The sequence below is a fragment of the Dermacentor andersoni genome, chromosome 1, assembly GCF_023375885.2.
Source record: "Dermacentor andersoni chromosome 1, qqDerAnde1_hic_scaffold, whole genome shotgun sequence".
NCBI lineage: Eukaryota > Metazoa > Arthropoda > Arachnida > Ixodida > Ixodidae > Dermacentor > Dermacentor andersoni.
Window position 1 is genome coordinate 292,213,251 of NC_092814.1, and position 13,527 is coordinate 292,226,777.

At 45.5% G+C, this 13,527-nt stretch overlaps 1 protein-coding gene across 1 annotated transcript in view; it reads left to right on the forward strand.

Annotated features, from left to right (window-relative positions):
- Positions 1 to 1,905: 1,905 nt before the first annotated feature.
- The window catches only part of LOC126548587 (uncharacterized), a 43,603-nt gene continuing 31,981 nt past the window's right edge, over positions 1,906 to 13,527 (forward strand). The window contains exons 1-4 of the mRNA XM_050196842.3: positions 1,906 to 2,094; positions 5,952 to 6,096; positions 6,863 to 7,005; positions 9,703 to 9,799. Coding sequence (XP_050052799.1) covers positions 2,049 to 2,094; positions 5,952 to 6,096; positions 6,863 to 7,005; positions 9,703 to 9,799 — 431 coding nt within the window. The 5' untranslated portion in view covers positions 1,906 to 2,048. The remainder of the gene's footprint in view (positions 2,095 to 5,951; positions 6,097 to 6,862; positions 7,006 to 9,702; positions 9,800 to 13,527) is intronic.

Consider the following 13,527-nt stretch of genomic DNA (forward strand, 5'->3'; position numbering starts at 1 on the left):
CCCAGTTCGATGTAAAGTCGTCTTTCTTTTAGTCCATATACGCTTGAAACGAACAGCTTGGCTGTGCGGGATTGCTATACCGATTTCTTTTTTCGAGAAAGATACGTTGCTGAAACCGCAGTCACGCAATCACCAACTAGATAAATTTTTTCCAAGAGAATCGACGATGACCACTTTTCGGGTCTGGGACGTTTCACGGGGAATGATCCAACCACAAAGGGGCTAAAGTGTTGCCAATTATTCATTAAAGTCACTAAAAATACCACAGTTTCCCCATAAGGACGAAGCAATGAATGCGATAGCAACATTTTAGAATATTACACGAATTGTAAGGCTTGTAGCTGTAGTGGCAGCATGAATAGAAGTAAACGTAAGGTAAGTAAAAACAGGCTGTTGTGCTATAGAGTCCTCTGTTTGAATCCTGCCATCGGACAATTTATTTTATGTTTATTAATGAAAGCGAACGTCTTTCTTAGCGAATATCACTTTTCTGTATGGGGTATGTTTCAAACCTCTTTCCTGGGCCCACCACGGAAGCAGTGCAGAGCCGCGAACATAAAATTACGTAATTTTCAGGCTTGACCACCGTTATTCTTTCGCACTTTTAATAATCAAGTCTGAGTAGAGTTAAAATAAAAGCACGCGCTGGCTGCGTTTTGTTTCATGACATTTGTTTGTGGCCTTCCATTCTCAATATTCTGAGGAATATATCCCTGCTGAAAAAAAAACCGTATTTCCCTTAACTCCTCTATCCAATAACATCATATGACATATGGAAAAAACGGTTTTTTATATGGGATCCTATGTGTTTCATATCGGGCTATTGGATATAGGATTTATTAAGGGGCATATGGATTTTTCAGTATATGACTTGAAAGAGCGTATGCTTGGGAATATTGGTAACCCGTAGCAACGACTTTATTTTACCGCTCAGGAAAGAACACAGGACTGAAAGACGTGGACACGGTGCTAACATCCAACGCGTGGTTTATTTTTCGAAGCGGTACATGTATATACAGAAAATGAATAGCAGCACACACAAGCGCATTTGTTCTAGTTTCGCATCTTAAAAACAGCGTCTGTGTCGGTATGTTAAGATGAAATGAAGATATTGACTGCAAGATAATTTCGTCAAGAATGTAAGACCTGGTATGAGCAACTTTAGCGATATAATGGTGTGGCAATGTAAACCGCATAAACGGCGTAGCATATAGCATACATATGCCTAAATATATACGGAACCTCACGGCGGCGCCGACGGTGAAACTTTGCCTTGCCTGCGTGTAGTTAACTTCAAACTTGACCCATTACTAACCCAAACAGGGATGCGACCGTCTGCGAATATTTGTGAAGCTCAATAAATTTTAAATTCAGAATTTGAAATGTAAGACGCCCACAAACCGTCGCCTCAAAAATATGCACTAAATCCCCAGCGTATGCGATAAAAAAATGAGACGTTTAAATGCCAGCGAGTCGCTTCATCTTGTCATTTCTCTACCTCTACCTACATACCTTGAGGTTTGTTTTGTTTTGTTTCTTTCTTAGCAGTAGTTTTGCAATATCGGACTCCATTTCAGGTCCAGTTACACCTTGTTGTCGTAGATAAACAAACGGAACGACAGCAGCAGCAGCAGCAGCAGCAGCCTCGAAGACGGCTCTCGAATGACCCAATACAGAGGTGAGAAAACGACTCCAGCTACGACCTCTTGACGCGTATACCTGCCACTTCACATACCGCGCGCGACACTGGTGTCGCATTGGGAGAGCTCGTGCATTGCGCGCACTCATGTTAGCAGTGACCTATGACGTGCGCACGCAATTTCAAGCGAAGCTCCATATCAGAGGCGCAGTTGCGACGGACGCCCCTCATCGACCGCCGCGTTCGCGTATGACGCTGTGCCGGCGCGTTATCGGGGCGCTCCGGGTGTACTCCCACCGCCGGCTCGTCGGACTACACGGGGAACAAAAGCCGACGAGCTGGGAGTGGCGGCGCACACGTTGCGGGGTCAGGGAGCGGCGAGGCAAGGCCCACACATCAGAACGCAAAGATGGTTCCAGCCGTCATCATCGTCTCGCTGCTTCTGGCGTTTGCAGGTGGGAACGTCTGGTCCGAACAATTGTCACGATTTCTCCAAACGTCGGTAACCAGCTCAGGAGATATTGGTGGACTGTAGTTGATTGGCCCCTGTTGTTGTTAAGACAGTCCATACACTTGTGGGCGCATGGACGAACACCAAGAGCAGCGCTCGTATACGTCTGCTTTTCGTGTTCGTCCATGCGCCCACAATTGCGCTGCCTTTTATACCAACAATCAGCGATTTCAGAGGTGTCGCACTGCGTTGTCACTGCGTCCACGGATGATACAACTTGTGCTGCGAAGTTTCACCCACACAACCGAAAAGTCGGCTTAGGATTACATCTGGTGATCTGGCAGCACAGACCTCGCAATTGTTACAGCAACACGCTTCTGTGATATTGTTAGTTGTTTTGAGGACTATACGCAGCGTCATTCTGTTGAGGGATATTTAGTTAAATTCTATAGAGAAAGCATTGTGCGCCGACGCATATAGTAGAGTTCAGAAAGCAGCGTAAGGAGCTACCAAGTGTTAATAACCATAACGAACTCGCGCGTTGCTATTAGCAGCCTCTGAGGTCGGTTACGCCTTTCGTGGAACGCGACAAGAACAAGCTCGAAGCTTCGGCGAAATTCACGACTTTTTTTTTTCATTCGCAATAACTATTTGTCGCTGACTGCCACCCTCATAACCATATGATTTACTATGATGATTTTGGCTGGCACGTATTCTCAACGAACAGGTCCTGCATTCGAGCTGTTGTTTTCTGGGCTCACTCTTAGAATCGGACACACTCGTTACGAGGCGGGGGGTCTAAACGTTCGGCAGATCTTTTTGGGAGCACTACAGTTTCTGCCTCATCAAATTAGCCATTCAGAAGCTGGTTTCAATACTGACGCTTTAGTGTGGTGTAGTGCTTTAGGAGAGGCAAAAATTTCTGGACACTGTGAGCCAGTATTCAAGACGGAAAATTGCGGCCTTTTTTTTGGCATTTTCATCTATCTACTACATCCGTGTAAACTATTCTAAGCTTCTCATCTCTTTGAGTTTGCCTGCATTCAACTGACTCACCTTAAGTTCCGATAGTGTTCTCTTTCTATTTTCTCATAGAGGCTTATCACATGACGCATAGCTCGTTTCCTCTTTTTTTTTTTTTACGTGTCCATAATATAGTGTTTGCGTCAGTTGTGCTCCACGAGTTCAGAGTCGACGCACTAAAGCCGCGGAATGTTCCAGCAAGTTATGCGCACAAACACATTATTCCTATATAGTACAGCGATAAGCATGCGTGTAATGCACTGCGGTCTCTGTGAACTGCAGTCGCGTCATAAAGCAAGCGTCATAAGCAAGCGACCCATAAAACGCATCTGCATAAACAAGCGCCTCTGTGCCTCACATGCACACTTACACGCGCCAGCGTTCGCTTTGCAGGCTGCGGCGGCTCAGTCAGCCATGACAATGCGCTTTTGAGCACGGGGTCACCGGTTCGGTTCCCTGTCGCAGTGGCCACATTCATACAGAAGCAGCATGCAAAAAAAACAAAAAAAAACACGCGTGTGCCTTGCTTTGAGTGCACGTTAACGAACTCGAAGTGCTCAAAGTTAATCCGAAGCTCTCCACTATGTCGTCCATCATACCCACAGTGTTGCTTTGACCCATTAAACACCATGAATGAATGAACGAATGAATGAATCAATCAAAGGGCGTTACACTCGGCATACAAAACACAAACCGTGCAGAAGAGCCCAGTCGCTCGCGGTGCAACTTTTCTTCACCGGCTTCGCTTAACTCTGCCGTTATCCGCTGTCCACAGCCAATAACTAGTCATAGTCAACGTAAACAGAAACTAAGTACGCGCGACGTAACGTGCTGATGAGACGCAACTTTATATATATACATATACATACATATATATATATATATATATATATATATATATATATATATATATATATATATATATATATATATATATATATATATATATATGTATATATATATATATTGTTACCTAGTAGTGCTCCTAGTAGTTACCTAGTAGGCAGTGCTCTAGTACATATAACAAAACAGAAGTATGATGTCCGGCGACACTCACGCGAGCCAGACACATGCCAATAACGGCTGGTGTTCCATCGTCGGCGACTTGGACCACAGGCGAAGGGGCAGGAGGGAGGACTTTCTTGACACTATTCCGAAGCTGAGCATTCGTCACAGATACGTGCGCGCCAGTGTCAATCAGAGCCGTAACAATGTGTATATGTATTGATTGGTTTTTCCGTTTATACTCGTTGGTTTTTCCGAGAAAAAACAAAAGCGCGCGAAACATCCAAAATACGAAATAGGCGCTCGCGCGCCGCTACTCAAGCGCTCCCAAGCGAATAGCCACGGATACACGGCTTTACTAGCGGCGGCAGCTCGATACAGGGCTTCACGCTATGTGATGGTCGCGGCATCAAGAGAACACGCCGCTGACGCATTGATAAGCGTTGCGGAGCCTTGTACGATGCGGCGATAAGATAATGCAGCCGCATATCTTTCAATGGTTGCTTGTAGGCGCTTGAGTAGCAGCGTGCGAGTGCGCATCTATTTCGTATTTCGCGTATTCCGCGGGTTTTTGTTTTTTCGTAGAAAAAATAACCAGGACCACTTCAGCACGAAACAAATGCTTGATTCGAAGGTTATTTGAGGTGCCCAACAACTTTGTAATTGATAAGTTTGTGATTCAAGCAATAATTAAAAAGGTCACTAAGTAAAAGTAATTAATTCAGTAATACTTCGTGATGAAAAAAATGCTGGCCATAAGTACATACGACTATGGCTACTAGGCAGTCGGTACGATTTATCTAGAGCTCTTGGGTGGCTTTAATATCTTGATCCAAGTAAGCTGGTACACCCTATGTGTGTGCGCGCGTGCGCGTACGTGTGTACGTGCGTCCATGTGTATATGTGTGTGCGTGTGTGTGTGTGTGCGTGTGCGTGTGTGCATGAGCGCGTGCGTTTGTGTGTGTATGTGTGTGCGCGTGAGCGTGTGCGTGTGCGCGCGCGCGCGCGCGCGCGTGTGTGTGTGTGTGTGTGTGTGTGTGTGTGTGTGTGTGTGTGTGTGTGTGTGTGTGTGTGTGTGTGTGTGTGAGTGTGAGTGTGTGTGTGAGTGCGCGTGTGTGCGCGTGTGTGCGCGTGTGTGCGTGTGCGTGTGCGTGTGCGCGTGTGTGCATGTGCGTGTGTGTGTGAGTGCGCGTGTGTGTGTGTGTGTGAGTGCGCGTGTGTGTGTGTGTGTGTGTGTGTGTGTGTCATCACGTCATCCAGTGTATTACACAGTATACATGGACTGCCTAGCTTATCAGTTCACGTATACTGCGTAATACACTGAATGACGCGATTTGTTTGTTCACGTATTGCGAACTCAGCATACTGTGTGGTGCGCGTTGCCCTACGCTTTTGTCTATGGGCATTCCAGCGCGTCCAGGACTATATATGCGAAAATCATTGAATCCCCTTTAGCTGACTCCGCTCTACATTTTCCAAACCTGTGGCGTTTCTTCTTATCTCACCACCTTTTATTTCTTGTTATTAATATTTGATTACTATTACGTGAAAAGGAGTAGCCGACAGTCACGACATCATACGAGGATGACTAAACCTCTTTCCTTTATTTTAATTTCAATAAAAATTGTAGTGAACGTTCGATAAGTATTTCTTTAATGAAACACATGTACATAACATAAACGACGTTGTGTACGGCACTTCACACATTAGGTATACTAAGAAAAAAAAAAGAGAAAGGCGGGTAAATCAGGGAGAGCACAGGGGTGTCCCGCAGCAGTGAAATTTGGTGTTCTAATGGTTTGCCCTCCCGCTTTCCTGCCCCTCCACTCGCAGGGCGTTCAGCGTCTCAAGAGCAGGACTGCAGCAGAACTGTGGAGTGCTACGAGAAGCTGAGGAAGGTGATTGTAGAGAAGGTGGAGGCTCTTCCAGGTCCGGAACCAACAGAAGCAAAACTGGCCTCCTACAAGCACTTCTGCGAGTAGGTCGTCGTTTGAGGCATGCCTAACCACAGCCGTACAAACGGTTTTATTATCAGTTTGTAGGTGTCGCCATCTCATGGGCTCACAACCACATGAAGTCACCAAATAATGAAACCACTAAGGAAAGTATTGGGGAAATTAAATGCATAATTTTTTTAAGTGAAGTGTAAAAAAATACGGAAATGGAATTCAAACAGCAGTTACTTTTCCTCGGCTTCGTTATCTGGCGTCACATGGTTGCGAGTCCAGGATGGCGGCGAAAACACGATTGTATACAGCATACTGAAGCGGGACTACGAGATACAGAAGCTTAGCAAAAGCCGGACGGGTCGGTGGCCCGTTTGCTAGCAATAAAAATTTGAATATCTTCCTGAATATCCTAATGACCAGCAATGATGATGGCGTACAGTGGCCTTGGCGTTGCGCTGCTAAGCCGGAGGTCGCGGGGTCGAATCCCGGCAGCGGCGGCCGCGTTTCGGAGCCGAAATGCAAAAACGCCCCGCTGCACGTTAATAAAGAACGCCAAGTGGTGAAAATTAATCCGTACACCCCCACTACGGCGTGCCTCGTAATCATACTGTGGTTTTGGCACGTAAAACCCCAGAATTAATTAATTGATGAACAATATCTTAAGAAGTACAAGATGTTCATAAAAGTAATTACGCCAGAGCAATAATACGCAGCAAGCCCGTCCGTTATCCACCATGACGGGCAAGTAATGATAATCTCTGAAACTCTCTGTTTCTTTCCTTTACTTTTTTACAGCCTCGCGGCCCCCTCACCCTCGCCGTGTGGCAGAATCAAAGACTTCAAGGAATGTCTCGAACGCCCCGAAATCAAAGTGCGTGAAGAAGTCTACAGTGAACTAAGGGGGTTCGTCTGCGCCCGCGACAACGCGACCTGGACGCGTGAGTCATGCCCCATCAAGGGACTCTGCCGCTTATTTGTTCTATTTGTTCCTTTTCTTGTCATCCATAATTTCGAGTGGTCGATACCGGCGATATGAAGAAAGACAAAGGCAATGGGGGGGGGGGGGGGGGGGGACAAAATGGTCATAGAGTGATGTGGCCTCAAAAATCTGTTATGCGCGGTGTTCAGCATTATTGCAATGTATACACTCTTGGCTTCTCGCTTTTGAGCTCACAGGCCGGAGGACCCGAAGCATACCGTAAAATTTTGATTCGGCGTTTCTCTTTTCCAGTGACCCGCCGTGGTAGCGCAGTGGCCATGGCGTTGCACTGCTGAACTCGACGTCACGGGCTCGATCCCTGCCGCGGCGGCCGCATTTATATGGCGGCGAAATGTAAAAACTCTTAGGTACTTAGATTTAGGTGCAAGCTAAAGAACCCCATGTCGTGACTCATAACAAGATCGTGGCTTTAGAACGTAAAACCCATGAAATTATTGTAATTTTATTTTCGATGCCAAACACGCACCCTTGCACGCGTCTGACATCAGGATGCAGAAGTGAATTTTTATTCACGTTCGGTTCGGTTCGGGTACAAAATTATAACGATTAATTGAACTATTATTACGGTTTGAGCCGATTTGCTGCTTTCTGAACCGGTTCATTCGGATGCAATCGGGTTCGAGAAAAAAATAGATTGTTTGCGTGCTTTGAGTATTGTGGAGAACTTCTGCAAATAGTTTCGTTTGCATGGGCATAAACTTGAAAAAAAAATGGTTCTTAGTGGCTCTCGCGCCTCGGCGCTGGCGCTCTTTCGGTTAAGCGAGCGAACTTCTTTCCCCTGGTGCGATGTGCGGGCGAGGAGCGAAAGGGCGGAGGGCGAGGAGGAAGTGCAGCGCGCGCCACCTGGCGGGGTGCAGCCCCCTAGCGAGCGGCGCACTAAGCGCACCTCACGTGCCCCCTCCGGTGTTTACATCAGAGCATGTAACGAGCGCGCGCGCGCAGCTGTGGCGAGCAAGCGAGCAGGTGAGCGCCGGGAGAGGAGAAGTGAGAGAGGAAGGAGTGACGTCATAACCGCTTTGCTAGGCAGATGTTCAGTCTGTGCCAGGCAACCATATTCTATTAATTAGCTGGTTAAATATCATGCCAACTTCTTGTGTGTCACGCCATTGGTGACGTCATTACTTCCACTTTCTACCTCCGGGTTTCCAGGAATTTCGACAAAGTCGTGCGCACGTGGCGGGTCTTCGATTCTATGCTTTGGTGCGCCGTAAAGAGTGATTTCTAATTAATTCTAATTATTCCAGAGACTTCTGTAACTCAACTTGTAACTAAACTTATGCTCTGATATCATATCTATAATGAAACCCGTGAAGTTTGTGCTGTACTATTTTTTTTTATTTTTTTTCTTATTTATTTTGAATTTCGTCCCCGGTCGTCTTAGGAGGTGAACCGGTAGTGCTGCGCAAGAAACAAGAGTCATTCGATGCTCGTGCCACTAAAAAAAATATTAACGCAACATCCACTACTGGATTTAAACTTGTCAGAATTTGTACATTCAGTATAGAGAGCTCTGTATACTGAAACACGCACACACACATATATATTCAAGCAGACGTGCGCAGAAGGCTCTCTATTATGTAAGGTTTGTGGCGCCTATTGCGGCTGTCCAATGAGTTACCGCGTCGCCCCTCCCCCTAATTTTTGGCCCCTTCGGAGTCCTAAACGTTGCTTCCTCGTTGTCCATAATGTGGAAAAGGTAAATACCTTTACTAATGCTGGACTACGCTTAGGTATTATTATTATTAGGTATTATTCGCAATTGGCACAACTTCAGAAATTCTTCCCTGTTCAACAAGGGTCTGGATCCGAGCTAGTTGGTACACAGCATCATTTTCCTTAAGGCAGGTCAAGCACGCAAAGACACGGAATGCGAAAAGAAGACGTGTTAGTCTCGTGTTTGTCTTCGTTACGCCGTTCGTGTGTTTGTGCGCTTGACATGATTATGGAAAATGATTCCTCCATCTTGTTTATGAACTCATGAAGTTGCACCTGAAATTCCTAAAGGTGCAAAAATAACATAGTGAAAGCACTTAAGACACACATACAACACACACACACACACATATATATATATATATATATATATATATATGGTGTGTATAGCAGTAGAAACAATGCAAAGTAAAACAATGCTTATGAAAAAGTACACAAACTCGTTAGCAGTTTCTAATGTCGACTCAAAATCAACAGGCATGCCGAGCGCAGACTGAACATATCTCGGTATATATCATGTGACATTTCTCTAGAGGGATACGTGAGAGGACAAAGGCAGCTTTTCTTGGCATTCCTTAGCGACACAGGTTGCATGTAGGCTTCTTCCAATAAGCGCGCGCGCTAAATTCGCTCCCTCGCACCCCTTTACACCGACCCTGTGCGCCACCAAGGCGTACCAGTCCGTGACCTCTCCAACATAGCAGACACCTTGAATCACCTCTTGCCCGCTCGCTCATTTGCGTTAAGCCTGCCGAGGCGTTTCTCGCAAATTGGTTTTGCTTCATGACTGAGAGAAATGGAGCATCCGAGGTGTTTTCTACCTGAATCTCTCCGCAGCAACTCCTTTCTAAAAGAACAGAATTGTGGAAAAACGAAAGTTTCCGAACTGATTCAAGCTGGTGGTGCCGCAACTCTATTGCAGGTTTCATGGGTATCCTGTTCTCTGAAACCAATGACCCATGCAAGAACGCCTTGGACGCAACAAAACAAGTACTTAAGGGCGACTTAGACAAATGCGGGTACGTATGTGTCGCGTTTCTTCCTCTGAACGCCAACATTCTAATGACTACAGAAGCGAGGCATCAAAACTTCGTCGTTTTTGTCTTTGCGTCGTTTACTAGCGACGTCTGCGCTAATCTATGCAAAACAATGAACACTTACTGAAATCACCGTTTTTCGGCGGGGTATTTCTTCGATACTGACTGGTTCTCGTTTCGATTTCGGGCACTCAAGCATCTACCATGAGGCTACATTTCGTTGAACAAGAACAACTTTTATTTCTCCCTTCAAGAAAACGGAGGGAGGCTCGAAGCAAAAGCAAAATAAATTGGCTTGAGAGGCGTATGAGCCCCCGTTCGCATGACAGTTCAGATACAGGAAACATCGGTTTTACATTTATAACTCGCATAACACGCAATCATAGGGCTATTTACACAAAACGCTTGATTTGATAAGTGGTTTAGAACAATATAATCATACAGGTATTTATTTACACCAGCTTGTGAACTATGTTAAAACAGAAATGCATAGTAGCATTATATACAGATCATTACACACAAAGAAACGAATGATAGGCATTGCAACAAAATGTTTAAAAAAGAGAAAAAGGAAAGGATGTTACATCTCCAAATTGAAGTATGTACACGATCGATTAAGCGTAACAAAGAAAAACTTTAGGTGAGTGTAGCTTAGATTCTCAATTTCAATTTTACTTGCATTGGTTTAGTAAACTAGAAGACAGTGCCGAATTATTTGGTCTCCATAAGTATTGCAAAGAGAGAGAGAGAGAGAGAGAGACCAAGGAGCGGAAAGGCAGGGAGGTCAACCAGACCAGCCCCCGGTTTGGTACCGTACGCTGGGGGTAAGAGACAGGTGGAATAGAAAGAGGAAAAGAGGGAGAGAGGGAGCAATGAGTGCACGTGGGAGGATGCACAGGGATACTATAAACGGTCTCTTACGCCGGTGTACTTCATGTACTGTACTAATGCACGAATCGCTTTTTGTGCCAGTGACGGGTGCAGCCACGGTTCGAGTCTTTGACTCAGAGAACGGCCTCGAGTCCAATCGGTTTAAAGTTGTCCTGAGAGATGTGCGCTGTACGTCATAGCGAGGACAGGTACACAATAGGTGATGGGTGGTTTTCTCGCACCTACAGGAGCCGTACATCGGGCTCTCGGCAATTAATTCCTATAAGATAAGAGTAAGTGTTCGTGAACGCCACTCTAAACCACAAGGGGCTAGCAAAGTTATTTCGCCGCAGGAAAGGCTAGATGGCAGTTGTAGCCGTAGCAAGGGGTCCAGCTTATGCAATCGGCAACTGAAGGCACTTGAACTCCAGAAAGCTTGTAAGTTTTTACGTGCAAGCAGGCGAAGTTCCCTGGCTTTGTCTGTCCTCGCTAAAGGTATTGGACGCGTCTGAGTATCTTCTCGGGCAGACGGGGCAGCCCTGTCAGCAAAGTCGTTGCCGACGATGCTGCAGTGAGCAGAGATCCGTTGGAAGATTATGTTGTGCCCTATTTCCAAAGCATGGTGGTGTACTTCCCTGATGTCAGTTATCATCTGCTCGTAAGTTCTGGGATGTAAGGCACACTTCATACTTCATAATCACAAAATATGACCCATTTCTGTGCTGGCTTTTCGGTGACGTAGGTCATAGCGGCATGGCGGGCTGCAAGTTCTGCCGACGTAGATGCCGTCATGTGCTACAATTTGAAATAAGCTGCTTAGCTGGAACGACGAATGCGGCAGTTGAGCTGGTAGTTGAGATCAAACCGTCGGTATATATATGTATGTGGTCATGATATGTCTGGAGCAGTAATAGGGGCGTCATTTGCTTCAGAGCCGGCGACGGATGATTGGTCTTCATTGTGATACTGGAAATAGCCAAATTCACTTGAGGCTGTCGCAGGCACCACAGGGGACATGAAGGCTTCGCCGCCAGTGTATGAGATTACGGTATGCACTATTGATGCGCGCTGATCATTTTCAAAAAGGTCGCTTGAGGTCTCTCGGCTGGTAGGGAGGCGAAATGATGGTCGGGGGTCCTTGACAGATGGCGAATGTGCGCTCTGACAGAGTCGACAGCTACGTGCGTCTGGATCATGTGGTCTCTCGCGATGGCAATTGTTGCTGTTGTTGAGGTGCACTGAGGCAGCCCTAAACACGTGCGTAGGGCTTGACCTTGTATGTTCTCCAGAGCGCGAATGTTCGTCTTGCATGTATTTGACAATACTGGTAGACTGTAACGCAGGAGTCCCAGGAACAGTACCCAGTACAGATGCAACATAGAATGGACTGGTGTACCCTAGTTTTTCCCTTACAGAAATTTGAAGACCTGAGCTATGGCAATTAACTTTTTTCTTCAGATAGACGCAGTGAGGGCTCCACGAGAGGTTGCGGTCTGATGACACCCAGAAAGCGCCGCGTCTTAACATAGGACGCAGCTTGACCATTGATTGAAAAAGTGTATACAATCACATTTGTTTGCGCTTAAAGCTAACCAATGCGCACTTTTCGGGAGACATACTGAGGCCTTGTTCTCGGAGATAAGACGCCGTCATGGTTGCCGCCCGCTGACGCCTGGCTCGTACCTGTAGACATAGGTGTAGACTACGGGGGGTCTTCGGGGCCCGAACTCCCTTCGCAGTGTTCCTGACGAAGCCTACACCCCCCCCCCCCCACACACACCTAAAATGTCATTACCAAAGTTTTCTCATTCACATAATTTGAGCTTTCTTTTGACTTGCCTCGAACTTTTCACTTAAAATTTTATTGTGGCTAGTAGCTTACTGCATCATTGTTGGCGCGGAAGTGCACAGATTTTAATTCATACTTTACTTTATTTCTCCAAATCCTCACAATAGGAGAACAAGCACATTAGAAGTACCAGCGGCGGCTGCCTCATCCATATTTTCTCACTTCAACATCTTTTTTTAAATTTTCACTGTGGACACCATACACATACATAATATATTTAAATATGTACACAGGAAAAAGTTTATTATATTTTTAAAGAGAAGGAGGTCACCAATTAACAATTATTTAGAAAGGTATGGATAGCTTATGCCTAGAGAATGAATATGTTGCTGTATGTTCACCTCGCTTCAAAATGCATGGCATGCTTTTTTGACCCTGAAAAAAACCTGTAGAATTTAGTCAACCCTTCGGCAAAGTCTCTTATCAACGGCTTGTGAAATGCACGTGAATTATATGTGTCTCAGTATCGCTTCTCTTTCCAGTAAGCAAAGCTAACGACTGATTAAAAAGACACTTCTAATAATTTACAACATTTATTATGGATGGAAACATCTTCGCTTGCATGCAGAGGTCATAAATAAATACAGGTTGTCCAAATTAACTACCATGTACCCAGATTTACAAATAGAGCAATTGTGTTACTCGAAGAAAACCTAGTGCATATTGTTTTCGGTACAGTGGAGTAACTGCCAGTAATCTTTTCATTACTGAGATTTAATCAGGTAATTGTAATTAATTATCTAACTCGAGACGTACTGTCCTAATTATCAAAGTATCAATGATGTATTTGTAGGCACAGCCGAGGGACATCTAATTCCGGTATTTTCAGCGACGTACTAATTCCCCACCATTTTCTTCCAACTGATAAACAAACCCCGCGAAGTATGAAAAATAACACGTGACTGCGCTCCCACTCGCATCATAAAGCAGAGCCCTCGAGCAAGCTACCTCTGAGTTAGCCAGAACGAAATAAAGGAAATAAAAACATCGT